At 42.9% G+C, this 19199-nt stretch overlaps 1 protein-coding gene across 4 annotated transcripts in view; it reads right to left on the bottom strand.

Annotated features, from left to right (window-relative positions):
• Positions 1-315: 315 nt before the first annotated feature.
• LOC133774486 (general transcription factor IIH subunit 2) overlaps positions 316-19199 on the bottom strand; it is a 32231-nt gene continuing 13347 nt past the window's right edge. Inside the window, exons 12-18 of one of the 4 annotated variants that reach the window (XR_009868078.1) lie at positions 17711-17814; positions 17080-17182; positions 12528-12567; positions 8001-8112; positions 4433-4481; positions 1007-1533; positions 316-636 (exon numbers count right to left, since the gene is read on the bottom strand). Coding sequence is in view for 3 of the 4 variants with exons in the window: in XM_062212221.1 (XP_062068205.1) it covers positions 7890-8112; positions 17080-17182; positions 17711-17814 (430 nt within the window). In the remaining variant the exon portion in view is untranslated. Of the gene's footprint in view, positions 1534-4432; positions 4482-4869; positions 8113-12527; positions 12568-17079; positions 17183-17710; positions 17815-19199 lie in introns of those variants that run through there. The other 3 variants (XM_062212219.1, XM_062212220.1, XM_062212221.1) reach the window with 3 other exon arrangements.

Here is a 19199-nt window from a genome sequence, read left to right as displayed (position 1 = left end):
GCAGCTTAACCCACTGTGCCACAGCATGGTTCCCACCTTTGTATTACTGAATTGCAGGAATTCTTTATAGATTGTGGTTACTGGTCCTAGATATCTACATTGTAAATGTGCTCTTTCAATCTGTGACCTGCCTTTTCATTTTTTTAACGGTATCTTTTGAAGTGCAGAAATTTTTAATTTTGTGCACCATCTGCTCTGAAGTTCATGCAGGTGCTCTAAATAGTGACATTTGAACTGAGCAATTCACCTGTTGGTTGATAACATGGGGCAGATGGAAGTTTCCAACAATGCTTGTAGGAATGTAAAATGGTACAATTAAAAATATTTATTTATTTATTTTATTTGAAAGGAGGAGTTACAGAGAGAGAGGGAGAGGGGTCTTCTTTCTGATGGTTCACTCCTTAAATGGTTGCAACAGCTACTGGGCAGATCTGAAGCCAGGAACCAGGAGCTTCTTCTAGGTCTCTCACATGTGTGCAGGGCCCCAAGCACTTGGGCCATCTTCCACTGCTTTTCCCATGCCATTAGGAAGGAGCCGAATCCAAAATGGAGCTGCTGGGACTCGAACTGGCACCCATATGGCGTTGCAGGCAGTGGCTTAACCCCCTGCACCATAGCGCTGGCCCCATGGTACAACTTTAGAAAAATAGTCAACAGAGTCATACAAAGTTAAATATGCATTTACCATTCTAACAATTTCATTCCTATAGGTTTACCCAAGAAAAATGGAAACATGAACTCACAAAGGCTTATATAAGAATGTTCATAGTAACGTTATTCTTAACAATCAAAAGAAACAGAAATTACCTCAGTGTCCACTGATGATAAACATATATAAAGTATTTATACAGATGAAGTATCGGAAGTAAAAACGAACAAACTATTGACACATGCAACAACATGAATAAACCTCAAAAGAAGCCACACAGACTATATAATTCAACTTATAAGAAACTTATAAGAGACAAAACTAATCTACAGTGATAGAGAAAACAAAAAGTGTTACCTGGTGCTGGAAGTCCTGGGGGTAACGACTGCAGGGGAATCCTTTTGGAGTGATGAAAACTCCCTGTCTCTTGACTGTGGTGATGGCTGCCTGGGTATATACTTGTACATTTGTCAAAAGCACGCCGTTACTTAGAACGGGAGCACGTTATGTTAACTACAATTAAATTTTTAAAACTCTAAATATGTATGCAAATACATTAAGTTAACAGAAAATCTAGAAAGTGAGAAAGTAATTCCATGTTTGGGTCTTGTTTTATCTACCTGAATTTTTTTTTTAATTCAGTAGAATTCTATCCATAGGACCCGTTTTTAAGTGACCAACATGCCTCTGTAACTCTTCTGCTTGGCCATTCATCATAACCGTGGGGCTTCTGATTCAACAGGTCTGTCACGGAGCCCAAGAATGTGCACTTCCAATGAGCTCCCAGATGACGCCGATACTAGCAGTCCAAGCTCTCCAATGAGAATCACTGATTACAGAAGCTCTTGAAAAACCCCTCTTCCTGCAGAGTCAATTCTTAATACCTGAAAATATGAGCTGCATTAGTCCCAAGAGGGTACATCCCAGGAACGGTAACACCTGAAAATCAAAACACTGCCCTGATGCTGAGGGGCAGAGACGAGACTGCACAAGCCAATGTCTGCAAGCTGTTGGCCCAGAGGTCAGTTTCATTTATCCTGTAAGTTTTTAAAAAATTAGATGGCAGCATTTAAAACTTAGGAGAATTCACTTCAAAAACCCAGTGTTTTACTTCCCCTATATATGGCACCAGAACACCTACATGCCCAGAAGGAAAAATAGGCTGGGGCGGAAATGGTTGCCTCAAGGAAAATTTGTTTTTTGAACTGGGTAACAAACATACATGTATAACATTCAAAAAGTACAAATGGAGGTACAGTAAAAACGATCTTCATGTGACCCACACACAGCAGCCCTGAGGCTCTGGAGGGGGCAGGGGCTTTCCAGACGCCACCACGCTGCATTGCCCTGGTCTCCTTTCACACAGCTGCATTACCTGACATAGGGTTTGCATCCACCTCCTTGTATGGCTGCTCTTTGGCATTCCCACAACACTCGACATATTGTTAGCACGTTCACATGGGCTTCTTTACAAGTCTTAAGACTGGAAGGTTCACAGGATCCATGAGGTCAGGGTTTATGTCCTCTGTTCAATGTCAACATCCCTAATGTCTAGAATGCTATCAGACTTAAACAAGATGTCCAAGTTTTTTTGGGGTGAATTTATAAATTAATGAACAAATTGGATACTGTTCCCAGGGCTCGGGCCAGAGTGAGATTTTAGTACCCTACGGATGCCAGCAGACCCCAGTCCATCCTGTAATACACTTCCCTGGAGCAGAATGGACAAGAGAATAATGTATCCTCCGTCCTTAAAGAACCAGACTCAAAAGAGGCCCCAGTGTGACAGCCTCCTGCAGGGACTCAAACTTCTTGCCCTTTCTCCTAACTTCTGCCACTCACTAAAGGCCTTGGGACTCCACCAACCCACTTCCCAAGTGCTGGTTATATCCCTTCTTTCTCACCCTTATGAAATCATTTCAGGTTAGGAATTGGCCAGTCATTAGAGATACAGAAAGCTGAATACAGACATCACCACAAACATGAGGAAGTTGCAAAGTATTGAGAAATCTTGACAAATCCTTACAGTTCTTTTCTACTTCTGTTCTGAGCAGTAGCCGCCCTACTGACCCCTGTTTTGGCATAGTGCTTTGTTTCTTAAAAAAAGTAAAAAACCCAACAGAATTCACATACCGCATGTATAACTCACAAAAATAAAAGAATTGAAGGGCACATGAAGAACAACTAAAGAGGGGCTGAATGCTAATGGGTATGGAATTTCTTCTTAGGGTGAATATGTGAGCTGCAAGGTCTGTAGTGATACCTCATGTTTCATTCCTGATCTTAGTCATCGCTTTTTTTGCTCGCCAACCTACCTAAGGATATGAGAATTTTATTGAGCCAACTTCTGGTTTTACTGATTTTCTCTATTGTTTCCCTCATACTTCTTTTTATTCACACACACACACACACATTTCCTCCTTTCTTACATAATGGGTAGTATATGATATCCTCTAAATGTTAGTATTTTCTGAAAGATCTATTTCAGGTAGAAGGAAAATGGTCCTTAAATAGATATGAGATGCAGGGCCAGTGCCATGGCTCACTTGGCTAATCCTCTGCCTGCGGCGCCGGCATCCCACATGGGTGCCGGGTTCTAGACCCAGTTGCTCCTCTTCCAGTCCAGCTCTCTGCTGTGGCCCAGGAAGGCAGTGAATGATGGCCCGGGTACTTGGGCCCCTGCACCCGCATGGGAGACCAGGAGGAGGCACCTGGCTCCTGGCTTCGAATCAGCATAGTTCTGACCGTAGCAGCCATTTGGGGGGATGAACCAACGGAAGGAAGACCTTTCTCTGTCTCTCTCTCTCACTGTCTAACTCTATCTGTAAAAAAAAAAAAAAAGATATGAGATGCAAAAAAAAAAGGGGCCAGTGATGTGGCTCAGTGGGTTAACGTCCTGGCCTGAAGCGCTGGCACCCCATATGGACGCCAGTTCGAGACCCGGCTGCTCCACTTCCCATCCAGCTCTCTGCTATGGCCTGGGAAAACAGAAGATGGCTCAAGTCCTTGGGCCCCTATACTCGCGTGGGAGACCTGGAAGAGGTTCCTGGCTTCAGATCAGCACAGTTCCGGCCGTTGTAGCCAATTGGGGAGTGAACCTTTGGATGGAAGATGCTCTCTCTCTCTCTCTCTGTGTGTAACTCTGACTTTCGAATAAATAAATAAATATTTTTTAAAAATAGATAGGAGATGCAAGAAGAAATGAAGAGCCAAGAATGTGATAAATATGTAAGACTAAATCTTAAGATTAAGATTAACCTTAATTAATAAATATGGGCTGCTTATAACAAGTATTAATCCTTTAAAAGTTAGATATACAACAGTAATAATATTTATATGAAGACAGTAATAAATGGAATTAAGGTATTCTGTGCTTGTGTTGTCAGTGGAGAGATTACAAAGTTACACAATAACTTTAGCTTTGGATAAGCTGTGGGTGCATACTGGACAGAACTTTCCCATGCATCCTCAGATTCCCTGGACTGCCTCCCTCCTTTCCAAAGGTGCAGTCTGCTTTTGACTCTGCACTGCTGCTGTCTTGTGTCCAGTCTCCTGAGTTGGTTGGCACCAGGCCCATCTGACCAGATTTGCCAGTGCCACTGTGCTGGCTTCCTGAGCAGCCACTGAAGTACTGAGAGAAACAACTTTCCGGGCAAACTATGACCAAGGGGAATGGGCTACAGAAGATGCTAGAAAATAAGTTATCTTTCCTCCCTCCCCTTGAGGGAATGCATGGAGGGGCAGTGTCTCCTCACAGACTTTCTAGAGAAGTCTCACACTCACTTGCTGAAAGATTCCAATATCTCTTCATAGCCTGTCACGAAGCTGGCCACTGTGAAAACACAATGCATCATGTTGTTCCTTGCCTTGCTTTCCCTTTTCTTCCTCACTCTCACCTTCCCCAGTCTGAACCACCCAAATAAAGTAAAAATACTTGCTTCTTTGCCTCAGGTTCTATGTTATAGGACCCAAAACAAGAAGGTCTTTCTGTTTTAATTTTTAAGGGAACCAGTGAAGAAAAACAGATGAAGAAAGAAAATAATCAATTCACAAGAAGACAAGAAAGAAAAGGAAAGATGAAATAATTGAAACCAACAGCACAAAGATGACAGATGTAAATATACAAGTGGTAAAATATGAGTATATTTTCATACATAAATAATACATATATTTACCTTTATTAAATAAACTTAATTTACATACTAAATATAAATGGACTAAATGCTTCAGTTAAGACAAAGACTGTCACACCAAATAAAAACATTAAGTAAAGATATATACATTTGAAAGTATTTAAAGCCTAATTTTCATAATGGAGTTTAAGTATTAATTAACTGAACAGTGGAACTCAGACATATTATTCAGAAAGATCTCTAATGTTACATAGTTTTCACTAATACAACATATTGTGGTGTTCCAAGAAGGAAATTAAGAGGCCACAACTGTCTTACATTATTGCTGCAATCTTAAAATTTTCTCAATTATTGTGAAAAAAATAGTTCTTCCTTAAGCATGATCAAATATGCAAATAAAACTATAAAGAGATAAAACTATAAAGAAATAAAGCTGTGAACTATATTAGGTTGGGAAAATGAGTCTTTAATATAGTTCTAGTAATTTTTCAGGAGGTAACTATTCAAGGTCTTCTTTCTAAGCCAGGTAGGGTTGAGAAAGAAAATTCTGACACTGTTAAAGCTATCTCCTGCAAGCCACTGATATCTCTGTTGATAAACAGAAGGAAGTTAGCAGTTTTCAGGTTACCTATGGCTGAAATTTATTTCCATATAATGAACCAAGAAAAACACCTGTTTGGTCATGTATCTGTGTGTGTATGTGTATGTGTGTGTGTGTGTGTGTGTGTGAACACTTGTTGAAAATGCTAACTTCCGGGCTCTACCAAAAATAAACTGAATATGCTCTTCAGGGTAGAATTACATTATCTTTACTGATCATGTTCCTTAGTAAGCATACCTAAAATAAAAATTTCATATTGAAACTCAATTTAGAGTTACTAAAGTCCGTAGATATAATAATATACTTTTTTGTTTCTTTTTCTTTTTTTAAAAAATTTAATTATTTGAAAGGAGAATGAGAGAGACAGAAAGAGAGATCTTCCATCCACCGGTTCACTTCCCAAATAGCTGCAATGAGTGGGGCTAGGCCAGGCCAAAGCCAGGAACCAGGAGTTTCCTCAAAGTCTCCCTTGTGGGTGCAGGGCCCAAGCACTTGAGCCATCCTCCGCTGCTTTTCCAGGCGCATTAGCAGGGAGCTGATCAGAAGTGGAGCAGCCAGGACCGAAACTGGTGTCCATATGGGATGCTGGCGTTGCAGACGCCAGCCGCTTTAATACTTTTCTATGGAAGGTGGATTCACTCCCAACAGAGTAAATCTGGGAAGAATTTTACTCATAATGATATTATGTATTTGCTTTGAATCTAAAACACAGACTACATCATATATTCTCATCTAAGTTTCTCTGATGACTCAGAGTGGGAAAGTTGAGAGACAAATTAAATAGTCCCTGAGTAGGAAATATAGTAAAGTTAACAGGGATAGACACCACAACTCTGGCCTTTCTAGCCTGAACTATAAGGCAAAACAGTCTCAGATAGCAAAGAACCAAATGTTTGTATTAGATATACCCCACCAAGTAAAATACTTTACCAATTATTATACAGTAACCTTTAGTATGTGTGTTACCAAAGCAAGCACTATAAAGTAACCTTTAAAGCAAAAGGCTTAGTATATGAGAGTGAAAGGGCTGGACAACATGCTTTCCCTCACAGCATTTGAATCTCACCCTTAGCAAAGCTTTCTAGTTCTGCCACTATGGTAAATGATAAAGGCAAGAGTATCAGCTAGCCTTGTGGTATCTTTGCTTATAGAAAAATGACTCTTGGGGGCTGGTGCTGTGGCACAGCGGGTAAAGCTGCCGCCTGCAGTTCCGGCATCCCATATGGGTGCCAGTTCAATTCCCGCTGCTCCACTTCCAATCCAGCTCTCTGCTATGGCCTGGGAGAGCAGTGGAAGATGGCCCAAGTCCTTGGGGCCCTGCACCCGTGTGGGAGACTTGGAAGAAGCTCCTGGCTCCTGGCTTCGGATCAGCGCAGCTCTGGCCACTGCGGCCAATTAGGGAGTGAACCAGCGGATGGAAGACTTCTCTCTCTCTGCCTCTCCTTCTCTCTCTGTGTAACTCTGATTTTCAAATAAATAAGTAAATCTTTAAAAAGAAAGAAAGAAAGACTCTTAATTGAGAAATCACATCTGGACTGAGATGTACTATAAATAACCTGATGGCAACCTCATGCTCCAGGCTTCCCGAGTGGTGGCTGCTGAAATGAACACACCTCTTGTGAGGACCCTGAAGCTGTGCTAGAAGACAACCTGGCTCTTGGATGGCCCCAGAGAATCTCATCTCCTTGCAGCTGAACTATGCTAGGAGGACTATGGCTAATGAGAACCACTTGGGGCTGCCCTGCTGGCACCAAGTGTGGCCATGGCAGTACTTATGCTTAAAGGATTAACCTAAAGAGATCATAGCCATAATTAATTTCAGTTGTACCAATTTTATAATTATATTCCAAATGTTTTAAAGCCTCATTTCATATGTATTAATTTCATAACTATTAACTAATGTTCATATTACATTGGATTTATGTTTACACTTAACTTTCTTTTTACACTAAGTTAACAAATCAAAACAAATTGTGGGGTAGGCGTTTAGCCTAGCAGTTAAGACACTGCTTATCCCATATCGCAGTACCTGGGTTTAACAGTCAGCTTTGGCTCCCAACTCCAGTTTTCTGCCAATGTAGAACCTGGGGGGCGGCACTGCTGGCTCAAGTAATTGTGTTCCTGCCACCAACATATCAAACCTGGATTGAGTTCCCAGCTCCAGGTTTTGGCTGGGCCCAGCCCCAGACATTGTGGACATTTGGGGAGGTAATCAATGGATAGTTCATTCTCTGTGTCTATCTTTTTTCATGTGTGTATGTGTGTGTGCCTGATTCTTAAAATAAGTTTTTGAATTATAATGAATTGCAAAATCTCAATTTCAAAAAATGAAATTCTTACAGCTTAATATTATAAATAAGTTACATACAATGCATATTGACTGAAAAATTCTGACTAAATGGAAAAAACTAATTAAATGAAATACTACTAAATTCCAGAAATTTCTATGACAAAAAATTCAATAAAATATATTTGCTAAGCAAACATTTTCTTAAGATGTTTCTTTTCAACTTACTCTTTGTGCCTTCATTGAAGCTTCCTCTAAAGAACCATTTAAACATTCATACCTTTGATTTTTTAACACATACAATGTATAGTACAAGCTGGAATCAAATACCTGAAGGAGTTGGAATTTTATGAATACAGCCAGGACAACAGTGGAGAGAGTCATGAACAAAAACATCACAGTCCACACAGAAAACATTCTGGCACGCAGAGCAAACATAGACCTGCATTGAAAAGAAGAAAAAGAAGTTAAGTGATTTCCCAAAGTTAAGTACAGCACAGCTAAAAGACATCCAAGTAGCTTTGTTCTTATATATCCTTATCAGTTTTTCCCTACTCACCTACCCATTTCCATTGTAAAATATATTCTCAAATCTAAGGCAACTGCAGTAGGCCTATGGTGCAGCAGTTAAAGTCACTGCTTGGGATGCCTGTATTCTATATCAGAGATCCTGGTTCAAGTATCAACTACTCTGTTTCCCATCCACTTTCCTGCTAATGACACTAGGAGGCGGCAAGTGGGGCTTTAGTACTTGGGTCACTCCCACTCACCTGGAAAACCCATTGAGTTCTGGGCTCCTGGCTTACTTAGGCCAGCGTGGGCAGTTGTGGGCATTTGAGGAGTGAACCAGCAGATCCCTATTTCTCCATCTCTGCCTTTCAAACAAAATCAAAAGAAAAAAAAAACCAAGGAGACTTTTTTTTTTCCCTCAAAACTATTCCTTAAAAATGAGGAAATAAGGGGCTGGCATTGTGATGTGACAAGTTAAGCCTCCGCATGGGACTCTGCCACCCTATATGATCACTAGTTCAAGACCCGGCTGCTCCACTACCAAGCCAGCTCTCTGCTGTGCCCTGGGAAAGCAGTAGAAGATGGCCCGAGTCCTTGGGCCCCTGTACCCGTATGTGAAACCTGGAAGAAACTCTTGGCTCCTGACTTCAAATCAGCCCAGCTCCAACCATTGTGGCCATTTGGGGAGTGACCCAGCGGATGGAAGACCTTTCTCTCTGCCTCTGCCTTACAAATAAATAAATAAATCTTAAAAAAAAAAAAAAAAGTATGGCTGGTGCCACGGCTCAATAGGCTAATCCTCTACCTGTGGCGCCAGCACACCAGGTTCTAGTCGCGGTTGGGGCACCGGTTCTGTCCCGGTTGCCCCTCTTCCAGGCCAGCTCTCTGCTATGGCCTGGGAAGGCAGTGGAGGATGGCCCAAGTGCTTGGGCCCTGCACCCGCATGGGAGACCAGGAGAAGCATCTGGCTCCTGCCTTCGGATCAGCGCGGTGCGCCGGCCGCAGTGGCCACTGGAGGGTGAACCAACGGAAAAGGAAGACCTTTCTCTCTGTCTCTTTCTCTCACTGTCCACTCTGCCTGTCAAAAAAAAAAAAAATTTTTTTTTAAAAGTAGCCTACTTTACATTTACTAAATTTCTTTCTTCTTTTTTTTTTTTTTTTTTACAGGCAGAGTGGATAGAGAGAGAGAGAGACAGAGACAGAGACAGAGAGAAAAGTCTTCCTTTTTGCCGTTGGTTCACCCTCCAATGGCCGCTGCGGCCGGCTCATCTCGCTGATCCGAAGCCAGGAGCCAGGTGCTTCTCCTGGTCTTCCTTGCGGGTGCAGGGCCCAAACACTTGGGCCATCCTCCACTGCCTTCCCGGGCCATAGCAGAGAGCTGGCCCGGAAGAGGGGCAACTGGGATAGAATCCGGCGCCCCAACCGGGATTAGAACCCAGTGTGCCGGCGCCGCAAGGCGGAGGATTAGCCTGTTAAGCCATGGCGCCAGCCTACATTTACTAAATTTCAAGTCCTGCCTGTGGTTGCTTTGGCAAGGTGAGACCAAATGATTTCATGGGCCTTATTCAGCCTGCAGGCCAGATGTTCCCCACCTCAGGTTTAGAGTATCTCCCAGCAGGTTCAATTAAAAACAGAAGCACAGGGGCTGGCATTGTGGTACAGTGGGCTAAGCTCAAGTCCTGGCTGCTCTGCTTCTGATCCAGCTCCCTGATAATGTGCTAGAGAGGCAGTGGAACATGGCTCAAGTGCCTGGGCTCTTGCCACCCATTTGAAAGATCTGAACAGAGTTCCTGTATCATAGCTTTAGGATGTCCTGTCTTGACCATTGCAGTCATTTGAAGAATGAACCATATGACTGAAGAGCTATCAGTATTTCTCTGTGTCTCTCCCTCTCTCTGTGTGGCTCTGCTTTTTCAAACAAATAAACAAACAAATCTTTTTTTTTTTTTTTTACAGGCAGAGTTAAACAATGATAGAGAGAGAGACAGAGAGAAAGGTCTTCCTTTTTGCCGTTGGTTCACCCCCAAAATGGCTGGTACGGCCAGCGTGCTGTGCCGATCCGAAGCCAGGAGCCAGGTGCTTCCTCCTGGTCTCCCATGCGGGTGCAGGGCCCAAGCACTTGGGCCATCCTCCACTGCCTTACCGGGCCACAGCAGAGAGCTGGACTGGAAGAGGAGCTACCAGGACAGAACTGGCGCCCCAACCGGGACTAGAACCCGGAGTGCCAGCGCCACAGGCAGAGGATTAGCCTAGCAAGCCGTGGCGCTGGCCAAATAAACAAATCTTTTAAAAAAATGAGAGAGAGGCTGGCGCCGCGGCTTAACAGGCTAATCCTCCGCCTTGCGGCGCCGGCACACCAGATTCTAGTCCTGGTCGGGGCACCGATCCTGTCCCGGTTGCCCCTCTTCCAGGCCAGCTCTCTGCTGTGGCCAGGGAGTGCAGTGGAGGACGGCCCAAGTGCTTGGGCCCTGCACCCCATGGGAGACCAGGAGAAGCACCTGGCTCCTGCCATCGGAACAGCGCGGTGCGCCGGCCGCAGCGCGCCTACCGCGGCGGCCATTGGAGGGTGAACCAACGGCAAAAAGGAAGACCTTTCTCTCTATCTCCCTCTACTGTCCACTCTGCCTGTCAAAAAAAAAAAAAGAGAGAGAGAAAGAAAAGCACCAAAATTTAACACAGATAATCCCTCTTAGGGAAGGACTTCAGAACTGGAAAACTGATATTTTTCTTTCAATCAAAACTTGAAAGAATCTGTCAAATGACACATATTAAGACAACTAAAACAAAAACCCATTTTTTTAATCAGCATTACAAACACGGGTACTGGTGCTTTCAGATAAAACTTACAGGGCAGGAAGTGGTGCAATGGTATAGCAGGTAAAGCAAACATCTGCAAGGCCAGCATCCCATATGAGTGCTGGTTCAAGTCTTTGCTACTACACTTCTGATCCAGCTTTCTGTTGTGGCCTGGGAAAGCAGTGAAAGATGGCCCAAGTGCTTGGGCCCCTGCACCCTGGTGGGAGACTCAGAAGAAGCTCCTGGGTCCTGGCTTCGGATTGGGTCAGCTCTAGCAGTTATGGCCATTTGAGGAGTGAACCTTCGGCTGGAATACCTCTCTCTCTCTGCCTCTGCCACTCTGTTACTCTGCCTTTCAATGAATATTTTTAAAGGTTTATTTATTTATTTGAAAGTCAGAGTTACAGAGAGAGAGGAGAGGTAGAGAGAAAGGTCTTCCATCTGATGGTTCACTCCCCAATTGGCCGCAATGGCCAGAGCTATGCCAATCCAAAGCCAGGAGCCAGGAGCCTCCTCCGGGACTCCCACGCAGGTGTAGGGGCCCAGGGACCTAGGCCATCTTCTACTGCTTTCCCAGGCCACAGCAGAGAGCTGGATCAGAAATAGAGCAGCCAGGACTAGAACCAGTACCCATATGGGATGCCGGCACTTCAGGCCAGGGCGTTAACCCGCTGTGCCACAGTGCCGGCCCCATAATGAATCTTAAAAAAGAAGTGCAGCAGTGGGGCCAGCGTCATGGTGTAGTGGATGAAGCCACTGCCTGTGATGTTGGCATCCCATATGGGCACTGGTTCGTGTCCCAGCTGTTTCGCTTCCAGTCCAGCTCTCTGCTAATGGCCTGGGAAAAACAGAGGAAGATGACCCAGGTGTTTGGGCCCCTGCTACCCGTGGGAGACCTGGAGGAGGCTCCTGGCTTCTGGCTTCAGTCTTGCCCAGCGCTGGCCACTGCGACCATCTGGGGAGTCAACCAGCAGATGGAAGATCTCTCTCTCTCTCTCTCTGTCTCTCCCTCCTTCTTTGTATCTTTTTCAAATAAATAAATAATCTTTTAAAAAAAGAAAGAAATGGAACAAATGGGACTCAAACTGACACTCTGATATGAGATGCTAACATCGTTAAGTAGCCACTTAATCAGCTGCGCCCTAGCCCCTATACAAGTTTATATATTCAAATTGACCCTCTCCAAAATTGTAACATTTTCTCATTGGTACAAAAGAGGAATCACACCAATGTGTGGCCACCTGAAATGGTAACTTCAAAATGAGTTATGACAGAGCCTAAAATATAACATGAAGACAAATTTTATGTACTTCCAAAATAATTCAGTTTACCCTGAAAATGAAGATAAAGAACAAAAATATATTTATTAGCAAAATTAGAATGTAGCATGATAAAACTATTAATGATTAAATTATTTTGCTCCCACTTTACCTCTACCTCTTGTAATTATATGCATGAGGAAAAACCTGATGTCAGGCTGGTATTCAACAAGCTGTGGAAAATTTATTGTACTACCATATTACTCAACATTTAGAAAGTCAATGAACTTACATGTTGGTCTTTTAATTCCCCCTGACAGCCATAGCAAAATCTGAAAAAGAAAGTTCAAGAAGCAATCTTAAAAGAAATCATTCATTATAATAATTCATCAAATTTAAACAATTAGAATCATTTAAATTAATAATTGTCTTTTTAAAAAGATGTATTTACTTATTTGAAAGGCAGAGCATCAGAGAGGGAGAGACAGAGACAAAGAAAGACAGAGACATCTTCTATTCGCTGTTTCACTCTCTGAATGGCCCGAACAGCAAAGATTGGGTCAAGCCAAAACCGGGACCCAGGAACTCTATACACGTCTTCCCAGTTGGGGGGCAAAAGCCCAAGTACTTGAGCCAACTACTTCTTTCCCAGGTATATTAGCAGGAAGCTGGGTTGTGGTGGAGCAGCCAGGACTCAAACTGGTACTCAGACACAGCTTGCTAGTATAAAAAGTGGTGGCTTAACTTATTGCACCACAATGCCAGCCCCTGCCATTTTTCTTTAAAAACAGGCTGATTTATTTATTTAAATGGCAGAAAGACAGAGACAGAGACAGACAGAGACAGAACCAGAGCTTGTTTTATTCTTTGAGATTTATTTATTGGGGCCAGCAATGTGGCATAGAAGGTTAAGCCTCTGCCTGCAGTGCTGGCATTCTATATGGGCAACTGGTTCAAATCCTGGCTGCTCCACTTCTCACCTAGCTCTCTGCTATGGCCTGGGAAAGCAGCGGAAGATGGTCCAAGTGCTTGGGCCCCTGCACCTGCCCTGGAGAACTAGAAAAAGCTCCTGGATCCTAGCTCCTACTCCAGACAGGCCCAGCCATATCCATTGTGGCCATTTGGGGAATGAATCAGCACCCTGAAGATCTCTCTTACCTTCTTTCTGTATCTCTGCCTATCAAATAAATAAATCTTAAAGAAAGAGAAAGAGAAAGAGAAAGAGAAAGAGAGAGAGAGAGAGAGAGAGAGAGAGAGAGAGAGAGAGAGAATCTTCTGTCCATTAGTTCATTCCCCAAGTAACCACAACAGCCAGTGCTGGGCCAGACTGAAGCCAGGAGTCAGGAACTTCTTCCAGATCTCCCATGTGGGTGCAGGGGCCCAAGCACTTGAGCCATCTTCCATTGCTTTCCCAGGCCACAGCAGAGAGCTGGATCAGAAGTGCAATAGTGGGCCACCGCTGTGGCATAGCAGGTAAAGCCACCACCTGCAATGCTGTCATCCCATATGGACGCTGGTTCAAGACTCAGCTGCTCCACTTCAGAACCAGTTCTCTGCTATGGTCTGGGAAAGCAGAAGATGGTTCAAATCCTTGGGCCTTGCACCTATATGGGAAGACCCAAATGAAGCTCCTGGCTCCTGGCTTCGGATAGGCGTGGCTTTTGATAGGCACAGCTCCGGTCCTTGCAGCCAACTGGGGAGTGAACCAGTTGATAGAATACCTCTCTCTCTCTGCCTCCCCTTTTTCTGTGTAACTCTTTCAAATAAATAAATCTTTTAAAAAAAAGCCGGCGCCGTGGCTCACTAGGCTAATCTTCTGCCTGCAGCGCTAGCACCCTGGGTATTAGTCCCGGTTGTTCCTCTTCCAGTCCAGCTCTCTGCTGTGGCCTGGGAAGGCAGTGGAGGATGGCCCAAGTGCTTGGGCCCTGTACCTGCATGGGAGACCAGGAGGAAGCACCTGGCTCCTGGCTTCAGACTGGTGCAGCGCGCCGGCCATAGCTGCCACTTAGGGGGTGAACCAACGGAAAAAGAAAGACCTTTCTCTCTGTCTCTCTCTCTCTCACTGTCTAACTCTGCCTGTCAAAAAAATAAATAAATAATAAAAATAAAAAATAAAAATAAAAATAAACCACTAATTCAGCCCAACCTGTCCCAGAATAATCTAAATATCCTCTCAGTAGGTTCAATTAACTTAGGATTTCCACAGTTCTTTTGCTTTCTCTTGGAGCTTTGTGACCTTCTGCTGGACTGACTGCACCGCTGACACAAGGTGTTGTTATGGGATCTCTCATGCTAGGCTTCTTTTTTACCCTGTTTTGAGTTAGATACAAATTCCTAGATTTTCTTTTATTTTTTATTTTTTTATTTTTTTTGACAGGCAGAGTGGATAGTGAGAGAGACAGAGAGAAAGGTCTTCCTTTGCCGTTGGTTCACCCTCCAATGGCCGCTGCAGCCGGCTCATCATGCTGACCCGAAGCCAGGAGCCAGGTGCTTCTCCTGGTCTCCCATGGGGTGCAGGGCCCAAGGACTTGGGCCATCCTCCACTGCCTTCCCGGGCCATAGCAGAGAGCTGGCCTGGAAGAGGGGCAACCAGGACAGAATCCGGCACCCCGACCGGGACTAGAACCCGGTGTGCCGGCGCCGCAAGGTGGAGGATTAGCCTGTTAAGCCACGGCGCCAGCCGAAATCTCCCTCTTTCTCTCTGTCTCTCCCCTTCTCTCTGTCTCTAATTCTGTCTTTCAAATAAATAAATCTTTTTAAAAAGCAAAAAAGCAACTAAGAAAAAGAATGACAGAAAATCTAGGAATTTGGCCGGCGCCGCGGCTCAATAGGCTAATCCTCCGCCTTGCAGCGCCGGCACCCTGGGTTCTAGTCCCGGTTGGGGCGCCGTATTCTATCCCGGTTGCCCCTCTTCCAGGCCAGCTCTGTGCTATGGCCCAGGAGTGCAGTGTTTGGGCCCTGCACCCCATGGGAGACCAGGAGAAGCACCTGGCTCCTGGCTTTGGATCAGCGAGATGTGCCGGGTGCAGCGGCCATTGGAGGGTGAACCAACGGCAAAAAGGAAGACCTTTCTCTCTGTCTCTCTCTCTCACTATCCACTCTGTCTGTCAAAAAAATTTTAAAAAATAAATAAATAAATAAAAAGAAAGAGGGAGATTTCTCAGCCACTGGTTCACCCTCAAACCAGCACTCGTGTGGGATGCTGGCATTGCAGGCAGTGGCTTAACCTGCGGCACCATAATCAACCCTTCTCAGTTCCTATAAATCACTCACTCTAGAAAGTCTGTTTTTGAGACCTTCCAAGTCTGAAAACGGCTTGGCTAGCTATATGAACAGTTGGTAATAATTTACACTCCACAGTTTGAAGGTGACTTCCTTGTCAGCAACCAGTGCTGCTGATAAAGCATACAATTTTAATTCCAGACCTCTGGCATGAGACCCGATATCTTTGGAAATTTTTAGGGTTAGTATTTGTTGCACATTCTGAAATTTCACAATTATACATATTAATGTGGATCCCTTTTCCCTCAATATGTTAGCCACTCGGCAGTCCCTTTCAACCTAAAACGCTCTATATTTCAATTGCAGAAAATTTCTCCGAATTATTTCTTTCATGATTCCTTATGCTACGATTTATCTTTTTCTTTCTCACGCTATACTGATATTGGACCTTCTGGATAAGTTTTCTCATCTTTCCTAAGTTACCCCTCTTTGTTTTTTCCACCTTTTACTCTGCTTTCCAGTATTTTTCTTCATCTTTATCTCTCAATCCTTTTACTGGGTTTTTCATTTCTACTATAATTAACCTCACCCATAAGTAAATAAATACAAGTTAAAACAATGAGTACACTTCTTTGTCAGTTTTGGCCAATATCAAGAAGTTTCATAAAACTTAAGGTTGGCCAACTACAGGAAAACAATAAATGAATCCTCTTTGAAGGACAACTTTACAAAGTCTATCAAAATTTATATAATCTTTGATCCCACCTTTACTAATTTACCATGCATTTATACTTGCATCTTCAAAGACAGAAGCATTATTTGTGAACAGTAAAAGAAACAATTTTAAATATTCAACAGGAGACAACTGGCTTGCAAACCATCATATAGCCATGAAATATGCAATAATCTCAAAGCTAAGATTGATCCAGACATGCTGATATGAAATGATTTCCAAAATTACTTAAGGTGAAGAGCAAAGAGATGGATTGATACACATTTGTCTACTGGGCAGAAATTTTTTAATATGATTCCTAAACCCTGGAAGTTGTTAAAATTTAAATCTTTGTTTCCTAAACACTATTCTACAATAGATTAACTACTGCTATTTCAGCCTTGACTTGTGAGAGTTCACAGAAAACGCATTAAAAAAAATCTGTATGTTCTTGATTAATTGTTATGCTGCCTCTTATTTTCAGTGGTGTGCTAGAGCTAGAATGTTTTAGCTTTAGAGAGTCAACTGTGAAAATATTCAGGAATTTTGAGAGCTGGTTATTAAATGGCCAGTAATTAGAGACTGGTCATGATGGGAGTATTTATACCATTGAAATCAGCAAATCCTAATCAGGGTTTTGTTTTTCTTTTGGAGAGATTTATCATTACACCACCCATCATTCTTACTCTATGGAGGTGGTTTTAGGGAAATTAACAGATTTCTTGAGATAGAGATCCTTTTAACAGTGAGTCATTTCAAATCGTAGTCAATGTATTCTACATCTCATCTTTTAAATTAGAGGTAATCTTAGAAGTAATCTTACCCAAATTAATATGAATAAGCTTTTATAAAGCAATAATAATATATTCAAACATTAGTTTTCACCACTTAGATAATAAAACCCACATACCTTTCTCCTTTATTTTCTTCTAGGGGAATTTCTTGAAAAGGATCCAAAGGAAATAAGTGATGGTAAGACCGAGCCAAATGGGGAGCAGACACCAGAGTAAGACCTAACACATAAGGCACATACGTGTTTAATAATCACCATCTCATAAGGACAATGGCCAAAAATCCAAATGATAAAACTTTGCCTAAATATTTGTGTGTTTTTTGGACTGCAGGTATTCATTTGCTCATTTTACCTGTGACTACAAAGGAGATTCCAGTATAGTCTTAGTTCTATCACTAAGTGTGTGACCTTTCTTGGCCTATGTGCTTACTTACAAATGAAATAAATTCCTAGACTTCTACTACTTCTCATTTTACTTACAAGAGAGCTAGAAAAATGTCCTCTGGCTCTATTGCACTGCTTTTAAAGAATATACTTTTTAAAGAAAGAGAAATTAAGACACTCTTCTAGGATGCTATGTTTATTCTTGGAAACAAAGCACTAGGCACTCAATGAAAATAATAATCTATTTCTCTCAATACAGATTAAATCCTGAAATACAGGCATACTCAAAATTTACTTTAGCAGCAATACAGACTAAGAAGCTATTCAAGATTAATGTATTGATAGTAAATAGTTGTATTCTTACCACAGATTTTACACTCAACAGGAAGCTCACAGTACTTGGCCCGACACTGTGGGCAGAAATAGCCTCCTAATGTGAGCCCTGGCTCAGTACTGCTGTCCAAATGCCTGTGGGGAAAGATTAGTTTGAAAAGGTGACACACAGAGATGTGGAAAGTTACAGCCAAAGAAAATACGCTACCTCAATCTTAAAACCTGAAATCCATTTTAAATTTAACTCTATTTTGAAATATTTCTGTTCTATACCTCACTTACACTATATTCACTTTTTGTCCTTTTCCCTCTTCATTTTTATTTGGAAGTTTCTATTACTATATTTAAATTCAATAATCTTTTCTTCTGCAGTGACTAATCGGCTATAATCCCATCCAATGTATTTTTTACTTCAGGCATTGCATTCATCTTTAGAAGTTTTATTTGGGTTTTTTCTATACCTTTTGTATCTCTTCTTATTCGCACATCCTCTCCTACTCTGAATGGATGAAGTACACTCACAATCCCTGGTCTAACACCTTTGTCTACGAACTCTATTAAGTGTGTTACAATTTCACTCTATGGGGGCCAGCACTGTGCTACACCAGGTTAAGCTTATGACTGCAATGATGGCATCATATATGAGAGGGCTGGTTCAAGTCCTGACCGTTCTGCTTCTGATCCAGCTTCCTACTAATAGGCCTGGGAAGAAAGATGAAAATGGTCCAAGTACTTCGGTTCCTGCCACCCAAATGGGTCATCAGAATGGAATTCCTGGCTCCACACCTGGCCATTGTAGTGATTTGGGGAGTAACCAGTAATAGATCTCTCTCTGCCCTTCCTCTCTTTGTCACTCTGCTGTTCAAATAAATAAATTTTTTTTTAAAGAATTCTCTCTATGGGGGCTGGCAGTGTGACATAGCAGGTAAAGCTGCTGCCTGCAGTGCTGGCATCCCATATCGGTACTGGATCGAGTCCTGGCTGCTCCAATTCCAATCCAGCTCTCTGCTATGGCCTGGGAAAGTAGCAGAAGATGGCCCAAGTCCTTGGGCCCCTGCACCCGCATGGGAGACCCAGAAGACACTCCTGGTTCCTGGCTTCAGATTGGCTCAGCTCTGGCCATTGTGGCCAACTGGGGAGTGAACCAACAGATGGGACCTCTCTCTCTCTCTCTGCCTCTCCTTCTCTCTCTGTGTAATTCCAACTTTCAACTAAATAATTAAATCTTAAAAAAAATTGTTCTCGATGATTTTTTCCTTGGTTAATGGGTCACATTTTTTTCGCATGCTTCATAATTCTTTTAAGATTTATTTAATGTATTTGAAAGATTTTTAAAAAATTTTTTTTTTATTTTTGACAGGCAGAGTGGACACAGAGAGAGACAGAGAGCAAGGTCTTCCTTTGCCGTTGGTTCACCCTCCAATGGCCGCTGCGGCCAGCGCACTGCGCTGATCCGAAGGCAGGAGCCAGGTGCTTCTCCTGGTCTCCCATGGGGTGCAGGGCCCAAGCACTTGGGCCAT

This window comes from Lepus europaeus, chromosome 15 (assembly GCF_033115175.1).
Source record: "Lepus europaeus isolate LE1 chromosome 15, mLepTim1.pri, whole genome shotgun sequence".
NCBI classification, from domain to species: domain Eukaryota; kingdom Metazoa; phylum Chordata; class Mammalia; order Lagomorpha; family Leporidae; genus Lepus; species Lepus europaeus.
This window is presented reverse-complemented; position numbering and strand designations above follow the sequence as displayed.